At 45.5% G+C, this 12,500-nt stretch overlaps 1 protein-coding gene across 1 annotated transcript in view; it reads left to right on the forward strand.

The window, feature by feature from the left end:
• LOC127009417 (lachesin-like) overlaps positions 1–12,500 on the forward strand; it is a 321,398-nt gene that overhangs the window by 142,162 nt on the left and 166,736 nt on the right. Inside the window, exon 4 of the mRNA XM_050882510.1 lies at positions 5,281–5,334. Within this exon, the coding sequence (XP_050738467.1) occupies positions 5,281–5,334 (54 nt within the window). The remainder of the gene's footprint in view (positions 1–5,280; positions 5,335–12,500) is intronic.

A 12,500-nucleotide genomic window follows, 5' to 3' on the forward strand; every position in this document is an offset into this window, starting at 1 on the left:
GTTTTCTTTCTCGTTCTTTCCCTCCTATTCTTTTTCATCTTCATACGTCTCTTTTTCTTCCTCTAATTCCTCCTTCTTCTCCTCCTCCTTTTCTTTCTCTTCCTCCTTTATTTATCCCTTGTTATATCGGCTTCACCATTAAACAAAGCAAACCAAAAAAATACAACTCAAACCGAAGCGTCTCAAGACCTCCACCATCCCTCCTTTCCTCCCTTCCTTCCTCTGCACCCGCGCCGTCCGTCTTAGCATTAGCCTTGGTCGTGTGATGCATCCTCGCCCTGAGCACGTGTGGCGGCCGCTCCCTGGCTGGCGATGACGTGCGGCGGCTGTCTGGTGGCTGGCGAGAGGGAGTGTGAGGGACAGTTTACGGCTATAGCGGGAATGTATTCGCCAGGAGGGTCAACACGCTGAGGTAGACTATGGTTAGACTTAATATAGCGGGGATGTTTGCGCCAGAAGGGGTAGACTATGAGTGGACTTGAGTGTAAGAACCAGTTAGGTAGACGAGCGTAAGAACCAGTTTTAAGACTACAGCAGAAATATATGCGGAAGGAGAGCCATGAAGCATATGTACACTATAGTTTAACGAGTGCAGGGCTCAGCTTAAGACTATGGCGGATATGTATTAGTATCAATGCACCGGGAAGGGGAAGAACACTCATGTGAACCCGACTAATCTCCTTTGTGGCTTTTGAAAATAGTTCTCGTGTGAGCCGAAAGCGTCTGAGATTACGGCCTATATAAGTCCTGGGGAAGAGATATGCCGAGATGGAATACCACAGACTGATCTTGATAGTGAGGGTGAGTGAGTGCCGGGGGTTGATTGGAGGGCGAAGGAGAGAGAGTGAGAGGGAGGGAGAGGGAGAGAGGATAGAGGGAGGAAGGTAGAAAGAGAGAGAGGACTAACTGTAACAACGGACTTTGGAGATTGTGAAACGAGAAACACACACACACACACACACACACACAAACAGAGAGAGAGAGAGAGAGAGAGAGAGAGAGAGAGAGAGAGAGAGAGAGAGAGAGAGAGAGAGAGAGAGAGAGAGAGAGAGAGAGAGAGAGAGAGAGAGAGAGAGAGAGAGAGAGAGAGAGAGAGAGAGAGAGAGAGAGAGAGAGAGATGATTAAGAGAGAAGAGAGAGAGAGAGAGAGAGAGAGAGAGAGAGAGAGAGAGAGAGAGAGAGAGAGAGAGAGAGAGAGAGAGAGAGAGAGAGAGAGAGAGAGAGAGAGAGAGAGAGAGAGAGAGAGAGAGAGAGAGAGAGAGAGAGAGAGAGAGAGAGAGAGAGAGAGAGAGAGAGAAGAAAGAAAAGGATTAGGAGCGAGGAGAGATGATTGAATCGCAGTAGAAGGAAGAGAAAGAGAAAGAGAGAAAGAGAAGATAGAATATAATGAGGAACATAAAAAAAAACAAGCGAAAACAAAAAACAGAGCTAATGAGAAAGAAGAAAAGGAACAAAGAAAAGAATTAAGAGGATGGGTGAAATGAATGAATCGCAGGAGGATGAGAAAAAGGAAGAAGAATAAGACGAATCAGAAAACGAGGGGAAGGAGGAGGAGGAAGAGGAGGCGGCGGCGACGGCTCTGGCAACGGCGGGAAGCGACCAGCAAACCCCAAATGAGTCGCATGTATCGGCGGGGTAAGATAAACACAAGAACCTGGACCCCGTATTCTCAAACTCTTTGGGGCTACACACCCACATTTAATAAGGCTTTCGTAGAGGTTGTGTTGATTCCATGGGTAGTTCAATGAGCCTAGTGATAGCTTGACAAGTCCTCTGCACCATGAATGTGAAAACCACTCATGAGAACCCGACTAATATCCTTTGTAGTCTTTGGTAATAGTAACTAACGGAGACAAGACGATCAAGTGGCTGGCGATCTGACGTGAGGCGGTGGTCGTTATATCCTGATTATGCTTTGTATCCTGACGCTGGCGAATGCAGTGACTGACGGATGATGTGATGAGTGATTTACAGGCTGACATAATGACTGAGAGACAAGCTGACGGGATGGAAAGACTGACAGGCTAACAGGAGATTGATGAACTGACTGAGTGCCTGACGGAGTGACTGGCGGACGGTGTGCAAGAGTGATTTATCGAGTGACATAGTGACTGGAAGACGAGCTGACAGGGTAGAAAGAGTGACAGGCTGACAAGAGACAAACAAACAGACTGACAGACTTGTGTATCCTGACGCTGGCTGACGGAGTGACTGACAGACGTGATAGGAGTGATTGATAGGCTGACACAGTGATTGTAAGACTAGCTGGCGAGGTAGGAAGAATGACAGGCTGACAGGTGACTGACATACGGGCTGATGGAATGATGGATTAAATGATTGACTGACGGGGTGACTGACTAACTGACTGACTGATATCTACTTCAGTCTTATTTTACTCAGCAGGTGTGTCAGCAGTCAGCGGTGGTCAGCAGGACGTAAGCATTATGTAGTCAGCAGTATTTCACAATATTGAGTAGGTATTAGTAGGAATTATAATTATCAGAATGTGTGTGTGTGTGTGTGTGTGTGTGTGTGTGTGTGTGTGTGTGTGTGTGTGTGTGTGTGTGTGTGTGTGTGTGTTTGCCAGCTTCGCGTCACGTCAAGGAAAACCAAAACTCTCTGAGCGTCACACATCGCCATGATTTCTTGTTACCTGGAAATGCTGACGCTAAAAAAACAAGAGAAAAAAACTAGAAGAAAAGAAAAAAATACGTAATGCTGACGCTAAAAAAAGAAGAAAATACGAGAAACTGATAGAGAAATTAAGAGTAAATTGAAAAGGCAAAAAAGAAAGCACTTGAAAATTCTCTCGACTACTTTCTCCTCTGCTTTTCTCTTAACCTGTTCTCTTCTTTCCTTTTCATAATTCCTGTAATCTCTTCTCTCCCTTCTTTCTCCTCCTTTCCTTCTCTTCATTCCTCTCTTCTGCTTTTTCGTATGTCCACCGCTCTTCTGACTACTTTTTTCTCCTCCTCTCTCCTCTCCTCTCCTCTCCTCTCCTCTCTTTCTCTCATTTGTTTTTTCTCATCTCTCCTCATTTGCTTCAGTTCTTCCCTCTCCCCTTCTCTCTACTCATTTCCATCTCATTGATCCTTTAACCTTTTCTTTTCTCATTTCCTCTCTTCTCTTCTCTTTCATTCGTTTTTTTCCTCCTTTCCCGTTTCCTTTACCTTCCTTTTCCTTTCGTTCCGTTCCATCCGTTCCGTTCCATCCGTTCCCTTCCCTTCCCTTCCCTTCCCTTCCCTTCCCTTCCCTTTCCCTCCTTTCCCTTCCCTTCTTTCCACTTTTCCCTTGACAATTCATGCAGTGTTTGTCCTTTCATTGCAAAAGAGAGAGAGAGAGAGAGAGAGAGAGAGAGAGAGAGAGAGAGAGAGAGAGAGAGAGAGAGAGAGAGAGAGAGAGAGAGAGAGAGAGAGAGAGAGAGAGACGTTGGATTGTTTTGGTATATTATTATTATTATTATTATTATTATTATTATTATTATTATTATTATTATTATTATTATTATTACAGGCATATTGTTCATTATAAGCGGATTTGTAGGTCTTAATTATCACCATTAACAAAACCACCACCATCGCCACCCCTAACACCACCACCACCACCATCACCACCACAGCCGCCGCCGCCGCCACTCTGCCGCTGCAAATTGCCCGGCGATAAATTATTTCGGAATTCAGACGTCTTGCGTTGAATTATAATGGCGATCTTTTCCCGCATAATGTCTCTCAATATTAATATGGATGCGGCAAAGCTTCCCCCCTTCCTTCCCTCTACCTTTGCCTACCCCCTTCTTCTTTCCCTCCTTCCTTCCTTCCTTTCTTTCTTTTTGCCTTTCCCTTCCTTCTTTCCCTACTTTCTTTCTTTCGTATTTCTCTATTCATTTCCTTCTTCTCTCTTTCTTTCCTTTCTTCCTTCCTGCACTCCCCTCCTTCTCTTTTCTCTCCTTCCTTCTTTTCTTCTCTCTCCTTCCTTCCTTCCTTCCTTCCTTCCCCCCTCCCTTCTTTCCTTCCTTCCTTCCTTCCTGCCCTATGTTAGTGGTATATTATTTTTATTTAACTCAGGAACCTTTGTGTTGTGTGGCTTGAAAACAGGTGTGTGTGTGTGTGTGTGTGTGTGTGTGTGTGTGTGTGTGTGTGTGTGTGTGTGTGTTTAATGTGGGATGCTTTCTGCTGGGAATAATAGATGTTCAATTACACACGCAAAAAAACACCACCACCACCACCACCACCACCACCACCACCACCACCAGATATCACTCACAATCACTACACACTCCGGCATATATAAAAGACCATGCTCATCCTCACCACTCCACTATGTCCCTGAAATCAGGTTAGCCGCGTTAGGTAATGAGTCAAAGGTTCGGACTCGTCTCACGCTGCATCAACCCGGAGGAAATTTTTGGCTTTCTGGTCCACTCGTTGCCTACTTTTGTTTTTCTCGTTTCTTCTCTTGTTTTCTTTTTTCTCCTCTTCTGTTTTGTTCTGTTCTCCTCTGTTCTGTTCTCTTCTCTCCTATTGTTTTGTTCTGTGCCCTTCTCTCCAGTTCTGCTCTGTTTTGTTCTGTTCTGTTCTCTTTTCTTTTTCCTTTCTGTCCATCGGGGCCGCTTGGCTGTGCGCAAGGGTTCTAGTTATTGTAGTTGTTGTTGAGGGCAGAAGGTCCTCCTGAAATTGACCTCTCTTTTTTCCCACTATTCTAAACTCTCTTTTATAGGGGCAGTGATTAGCGGCCTTTTTTTCTGATTATGATTTATTTTTTGCCCTTGAGCTGCTTCCTTTACTTTAACCCCCCCCCCCCCCCCCCCCCAGTTTGTTATGGCAGATTATGGTAAGAACACTGGTATTCGGATAGATCTTTTATTTCTGTTTACTCAAATTCGAGGCTGGGTGAGTGTAGTTGCCATGTGGTAGGAGTAAATGCGACTAAATACGATTGAAAAGTTCCCAGATTATTTTTAATGAATTTATCAGTGCGGAACACAAACGTTAAGAGGCTTCCAGAGGCCGCCCGGGCACTTGCTGACTCCTTTTGTTTGCGTGTTGTGTGTAATGGAGCACAACCTCGCGTGGCCCAGTGCCAGGCGAGGCCCGAGGGGAGTGTTCTAGCCGTGTGGTATGGGCGGCGACAGCACCCGAGTCTCCTTCCTCTCCTCGGGGTTGTGGTGTTATTAATGCAGTCTTCGAAAGTCAATTAATGGCTTTATGGTTCATAAGAGTGAGTGGAGAAATACCTTGCGTATCTTTAAACTGTCACTCTGATTACTTGTTTCTTCTTCAGGTACGTTGGCCAGAGGAGGAGGACACCAGCGCCGGAGTCTGCCACTACCACCAGGTGAGACCACTCTTGTATTTACCTGGGGAGGATTAATGTACTGGGGAAAAGGGGGGTAAGAGGGAATTTCCATGTTACTAGGTTTAAGGACATTGTCTTGACTGGTAATACAATTTTTCGGTGAAATGTATATGTGTTTGTTGTTTTTGCTTCCTTTTACCCGAACATTAAATCATGACTCGCGTGCCACTGTCAGTACGAAAGGAAATTTGATGTTTTATGATATGTAAGGCAGAAGTTAGCTTTGCAGTGGCTGTGTTGTGTTAAGAAGACATGCAGCAGGAGGAGGTAGTTTTGCAGTGGTTGTGTTGCGTTCAGAAAGTGCGAGGCAAGCTGAAGTTTTGTATTGCAGAGGTTGTGTTGCATTAAGAAGCAGGCAAGGCAGGAGGAGAAATTGTTTTTTTATTATGAATGTTTTCTTTGCAAAGGGTAGAGTACTTTAGGCAGGATAATATTGTTTTGCGGCGTATGTGTTATGTTGTGAGAAAGCAGGAGGAATTTGTTTCGCAGTGACTGTGTTGTGTTCAAGAGGCAGTGAGAGGAGTCGAGAGAGAGGCTAGTCTGGGGGGGTAAGGGTGTGAGGTGGGGTGAGGGGGTAGGGCAGGGTAGGTGCAACAGGTGGGAGCGGGAGGGAGGAAGCGTGTCACACAAGCCGCTGAGACACCAAGTTTGGGTCTTGCCGCCTGCCTTCCTGCCGGGCCTCGCGTCGGCCGCTCACACACTTAGGATTACGGTCGGTATTCTTAGACGCCTCCGCCTCTTGCATCAACTATTTCTAAAGGTCAAAAAGGAGATTAATCGGGTTTTAAAGAGTGTTTCTTAGGTTCATGATACAGAAGAAGGGTCAGATTACGGCCAGGGTCATAAAACTACCCAAAGAAATGACCTAATCTCTTTTGAAAGTCTTGTTAAGTAAGTGAGCTTGGGCGATGAAATGTTAAGAAATATGTCCCATAGACTATCGTTTTGTTATTTCCTTTGATGTCTTTCTCATCCTCGTGGGATTCATTTTTTTTCCATGGCTTAATTATATTCTCTCCTCTTTTTCATCATCCTCATCATCTTTTTTTCTTTATCCTTCTCTTCTTCTTTCTTCTATTGTTCGTCTTATTCTCTTATTCTCCTCCTCCCTCTCCTCCTCCTCCTCCTCCTCCTCCTTCTCCGATTCATTAATTTTCCCATCCCCTTAATCCTTTTCTTTCTTCTATTTTGCTGAGGTGGAGTTTGAGGTCTTTTTCTTAGCTCTTAATAGTGCTCTTGATAGTTATTATGTTCTTACTGGAACCTTTTATCTCGCACATGTCGTTATTCCTTAACCCAGTATAATTTTTGGCCGGGTCACAGTAGTCCATCTGTCTCCGGCATAGTCCGGGAACACAAGGCAGGATATTGCTAATGGAGTGCGGGGGAGGAGTTATCGCTGACGTGAGGCGCTGAGGACTGTGTGGGAGCAGCGAGCCACCTCCTGTCCTTTGAGGTTTTCGCTGACACCGTTCCGCCTCCCGCATGGCACAGGCGCCGCGACGTCACCTCGTCTCGCGGCCATAGATCATCGTGCTACTCAAATACGTTCCTCAAACGTATAAGCTGTTTTTAATAATAATGGAATATATGTGATTTCTCATGTAGTAAAGTTTTGTGCGAGAGTTTATTAGTAAGGGAGAAGACGTGTTTCCATAGTTTTTTTTCATGCAATAAAACCCTGTGGAAACTTTTATTATTATTTATTATATGTTGTTAAAGAGGAAAGAGGAAAGGATCAAGACACCTCTGCTACCGAAATTGATGCGTATTTGTAATAGTTATTATAAATATAAAATATCAACACCCAAGATGGGTCAGTAATCCTTTCTTTTAAATTAATCTGAGTGTTGGAAGACGACATCGTTAAATAGCAAGATATAAGGGTACTCGTTTCTTACATCTTTATTGTTCTTCACTTTAACGTATATATTACTTCTTCCTCCTCTTCTCCACGCCCTTAATCTCCACCCTCATCTCAAGTCCTCCCAGCGCTCTTCATTCCTTCCTCCCTCAAGGTCAAAAGTTAACTGTTCCCCTATTTCAAAATCCTTCTTTACAAGGTGCCAGAGGTGTCAGAGATTAATTAAAAGCGTTGAGAGAGACGTAAAAAAGATGACTAACTCGAGACATTGTGGACATCGAGATAATAATGAGAGAATGCTCGAGGTAGATGAGCAATTGGGGACACTCGACTCCGCTGTTGCCTATTTATCGACCATTCTGTTTAGATTTAGGTCATTAGCTCTAGACAGAAGAAATAATAAGTGTAGACTCCAATGCATCCCTCAAGATGACAGCATATTTTAAGGTCTTCCCTCCCTGCCGTATACGTATATAAGGCATTGGATGGAGGCAGAGTAGTGAAACATTAGACGTCTATTGATATATATATATTTTTTTTCAATGTCTGTTTGTCTATCTCATTCTCTCTCTCTCTCACTCACATACCCACCCACTCCCACCCCCTACGCGCGCACACACACACACACACACACACACACACACACACACGCCGTCCTTAAAATATAAATAAAAGACAAAAGTGTCGGCAATTAAGTGAATGGGTACTCTGAGGCTTATTTATTATTTATTTCTTTTTACTCGCGATATGAATTCTGAAAATGTCGCCGTGAATAAGAAGAGAAAAAGGCTGAAAACTGCTGGCTGACCTGTGTGTGTGTATGTGTGTGTGTGCGTGTGTGCCAATATAAGAGAGAAGATTTGCCTACTCTCCCTCCCTGCATTCTTCTCTCCTCCCCACTTTCCTACCTCTTGCATGAGTGGGGTGAGATGAAATGGGGTGGCAGGCGTCTTAGGAGGTGAGGGTGGAAGGCCGAGGAGGGAGAGAGAGAGGGAGTGTAAGCAGTTATATCAGTGCAACACATACACTGATTTCATTTTGCAGAGGGAAAGCTGACTGGTTGGGTGATTATAAACAAGTGGAGATGTGGTTAAGGGGTCAGTGATGATGTGGGAATCGTTTGGAAGAGATAAGATTAGAGGGATAACATTACTCATGAGTGGATGAGAGGTTAGGGATGCTGTGAAGATGCTGGGGAAGAGATGGGATGATAGGGATGAGGTGGTGATGTGGATGCCAATGAGATGCTGCAGTAGACATGGGACGAGAGAGAGGAAGGAAGGGAAAGAGGGAGGTAGCTGAGGGGTCAGGGATGCTGTGAAGATACTGCGGAAGAGATAGAATGAGCGAGATGAGATACGCAGATTGTGGTGCGGACGAAGGGTCAGGGATGCTGTGAAGATGTGTCAGTAGAGATGGGAAGAGAAGGGAGAGAGAAGGACGGATGGAGATGATGGCGAGGTGAATGAAGGTCAGAGGTGAGAGGGAGCGAGGAGAAAAAGAGAGGTCAAGGGGAGGGGATCGGGGCTGACTGGCTGGCTGGGTAGTGGTGTGGGAGTGAGGGCGGAGATAGATAGAGTTGTTGGAGCCAGGCCGCCGCGGAGTGATGGCCGCAGTATACCAGGAAGTAACGGGGGGAAATGACACACGTATGGCGCTGACACCGGTGACGATACGTAATATTGAAAAAAATAAAGCCCGCGCTCGTATTTGTACAGTGACTTTATATATATATTTTTTGTCTTTATTCCCGCGCCGCGTGTTGTGTGCGCCGGCAGATTATAACCACTTCGGCTGAAATGTTTATGGAGTTTTATGCCGCGCGCTCGTCACTTTATGAATCAAATAAGAGTTTTCAAACAGTTTAATTTCATCAGGGAGGATTTTTTTTCGTTTTGAAGGGAAAGTTTTGATCTGAAGTGATAGTACGTGTGTGTGTGTGTGTGTGTGTGTGTGTGTGTGTGTGTGTGTGTGTGTGTGTTCTCGCGGGATTTAATGAGAGTCTTTCAAGCTACACTTCCAGCTCTGAACATTATTTCCTCATAAGATAAAGGAAGGAACATGAAAGGTTACACACGGGAGATCATTGTGACGCTGTTTGTTTAGTGTTTTGCCAATAAATTGCTCCCGACGTAGAGTTTGAGTCATTTTCCACATCATCTCGCTTCTCCTAGTGTTTTCCTTTTCATTTTCACGTATATCAAAACGAATCCCATAGTATTTTTTAGCTTCGACAAAATAATAACTGTTTTTGTATCGTCTAGTATGAGTAACACTTATCCTAAAAGCTAACCTCACTTTATTTACTCATCTACATTATAACTATTTTGAAAACATATCACCAATTGTCTTTTATCACCTGACTATTGATTAAAATTAACTGGGAAAAGATTTTGGTACCACACGAGACCTTGCATGACCCATCGTGCTTGGCGCCTCGTATTGTTAAGAAAGCGAATTCAAAAAGATACAGTGGCTAGTCCTGTAGGATAAAACTTACCATAAAAGGGCGAAATATGACTGAAAGAAACATGGTGCAACTGTAGGGAAGCTGGAAGTATAGATGAGAGGGAGATGAGAGAGGGTAGAGGCAGCTGGGACGGCGTTGTAGTCGGGAACAAATACAGAAGTTGAACCAAGGTCTGCATAAAGGAAGATGAGGAATGGAAGGAAAGGTTGTATTCAAGGTGGAAAGACTGAGGGACGCGAGGAAACAGAGAAGATATTAAGGTGGCGAACGCATTGAAAAGGGTGAGTGAAGTAAGACCCAGGCAGAGCAGATATTAGTGATGATGACGAAGGGGGAGGAAGGAAGACTGTGAGGGACTGAGGCAGGGGTGAAGCAAAGTTGATATTGGTGGCAGTGAGGAAGGGAGGAGAGGGGAGATTGTGAGTCAGGCAGGGAGAGGAAGAGAAGATGTAGGTGATGTTGAGAAAAGGAGAAGAGAGGAGGTTGTGAGGAACTGAGGGGGTGGTGGGCAGATGAAGGATTAGCTGCTCAGTACCTGTCTCCATGCATATGTGTGGTAGGGGGCATGGTGTCAAGTTCTGAGCAGCTACTTTGCAACACCCCACTTGCTTATTATACATGCTACCTATCAGGGCCTCACATAGGTTTAGGTCTTCCCGAGTGGAGTGTTATCATACCTCACGTCACTTACGGTCCTCGAGGTCTTCCTGGGGGCCCGTCATGCACTCGCTGACTCGCGCATGCGTCGCTTACCCCCTCCCTGCCCCCCCGGCGGCACTAAAGGCAGGTGGGCCATAGCACTGACATATGTCTCATAAAAGCTTCATTTTTTACACAGTTATCTGCAAAAATGAAATTATTCCAGTGTGTTTAAACAAAATTAACGGTAACGGTTTTAATTAAAAGATTAGACGCTGAATCATCGCTGCATGAGTGCTGTGTAGCTACTGGACAGGGCAGCGGACAGAGCCTCTTGTTGGTACTCTCCGGCTGTGGTATGGAATCGAGTCATGTATGTGTGTGTGTGGGTAGTGAGGGTAATTGTTGTTGTGGTGCTTTATACTGTCAGGACGGCCAGGCTCGGGCACAACACGAACTTAAAAGAAACACTAAACGCATATTCTTAAACTGACTGGTAGTATTGGAGCTGATGTCAAGGGAATGGAGTAGAGAAGGAGAGCTTGTAGTAAGGGAAATATAGACTGTTAAGGAAGAAACTGTCTGAGGGGTCGTGGCTTCGGCAGATAGTAAAAGGTCACACACATAACCATGAGTCTCCGGGGCAGCAGGAAGCAACGATAAGGAGCCAAGCCGTAACTCAGTCGTTCGGTGTGAGGGCGTAAGGTGTTATGAGGGGCGAGTGCAGAGCGAGGGCGGGAGGGGCGTGCAGCAGATAAGTCTTATTAACGTAACTTGAGTAAACAAAGAGAGAAAGAACAAGGTGAAGGGTGGACGTGGACTCAATAAATACACTGTTCATAAGAGACAAGGGAAGGGAAGGGGAGACGGACGGACGACGCGCGAGAGAAGAAAAAAAAAGGGTACGAAAAATACAAAAAAAGATATGCGGTGTGAGGAGGAGGGAGATGGAGGGACACCGAAGAAGGAAGGGTCAGATAAAAAAGGATGCAAGGGAGCGAAATAAAAGAAAGAGAAGAGCAAAGAAGGAACGAAAGAAAGCAGTCCGCGTAGAATAGAACGAATGTAAAGATCTTGAACCTTTTTAGCCGATCAAAGGAAGAGGAGAATAGAAAAAGGAGAGTAGCAAGAAGAGGGTGGCCACGATAAACACCTCACTTGTTTGTCTTCCCACGGCTGTCCTGCTCCTCCTATTAAACCATGCACACACACACACACACACACACACAGACAGAGACAGAGGGATACAGAGAGATACAGAGCCAGAGCCAGAGCCAGAGCCAGAGCCAGAGCCAGAGCCAGAGCCAGAGCCAGAGCCAGAGCCAGAGCCAGAGCCAGAGAGAGAGAGAGAGAGAGAGAGAGAGAGAGAGAGAGAGAGAGAGAGAGACACACACACACACACACACACACACACACACACACACACACACACACACACACACACACACACACACACACACACACACACACACACACACACACACACACACACACACACACACACACACACACACACACACACACACACACACACACACACACACACACGTTAAAGATGAAAAAGAGACACAGAAGGAGAAGAAAGTGTAAGGATGCAGAGAAAGCGTAGGAGAATGACAAGGAGAAAGTGTTTATGTAGGGTAAGGAAGGGGAAGAGAGACAGAGAGAGAAACAGATACCAGCGAGCAAGCAAGCAAGGAAGCGCGGATAACTGGTGAAGGTGACCAGCCCTGAGTGGTGGATAGGGAGGCAGGCTGCTGGGGCTAGTGAGTAAGGGGTCAGGCTGGTTAAGATGCACTAACTCGAGTTACAGCCGCGTGACGGGGGACACACGCCGTCACAGACACCTTTAGAGGGACACTTGTGGGGGAATGGACGAGGAAAGTGTTGAACTGTACGTGTGAAGGCGCTGAGGGAGGGAGGAAGGGAGGGGACAAGAGAGAGAGGAAGATAGAGAGAGATGGTGAGGGAGATATGGAGAGAGGGAGAGACAGAGAGTAAGGTAAGGATGGAACACAGAAGGAAGAAGAGGAAAGTGGGACAGAGAGAGAGAGAGAACTAGAGAGAAAGGGAGAGAGGAGGAAGGAGAAATAAACAAAATACGAAATATGAAGAATGAAAGACAGAGATGGGATAGATAGAGAGAGAGAGAGAGAGAGAGAGAGAGAGAGA

The sequence above is a fragment of the Eriocheir sinensis genome, chromosome 40, assembly GCF_024679095.1.
Source record: "Eriocheir sinensis breed Jianghai 21 chromosome 40, ASM2467909v1, whole genome shotgun sequence".
NCBI lineage: Eukaryota > Metazoa > Arthropoda > Malacostraca > Decapoda > Varunidae > Eriocheir > Eriocheir sinensis.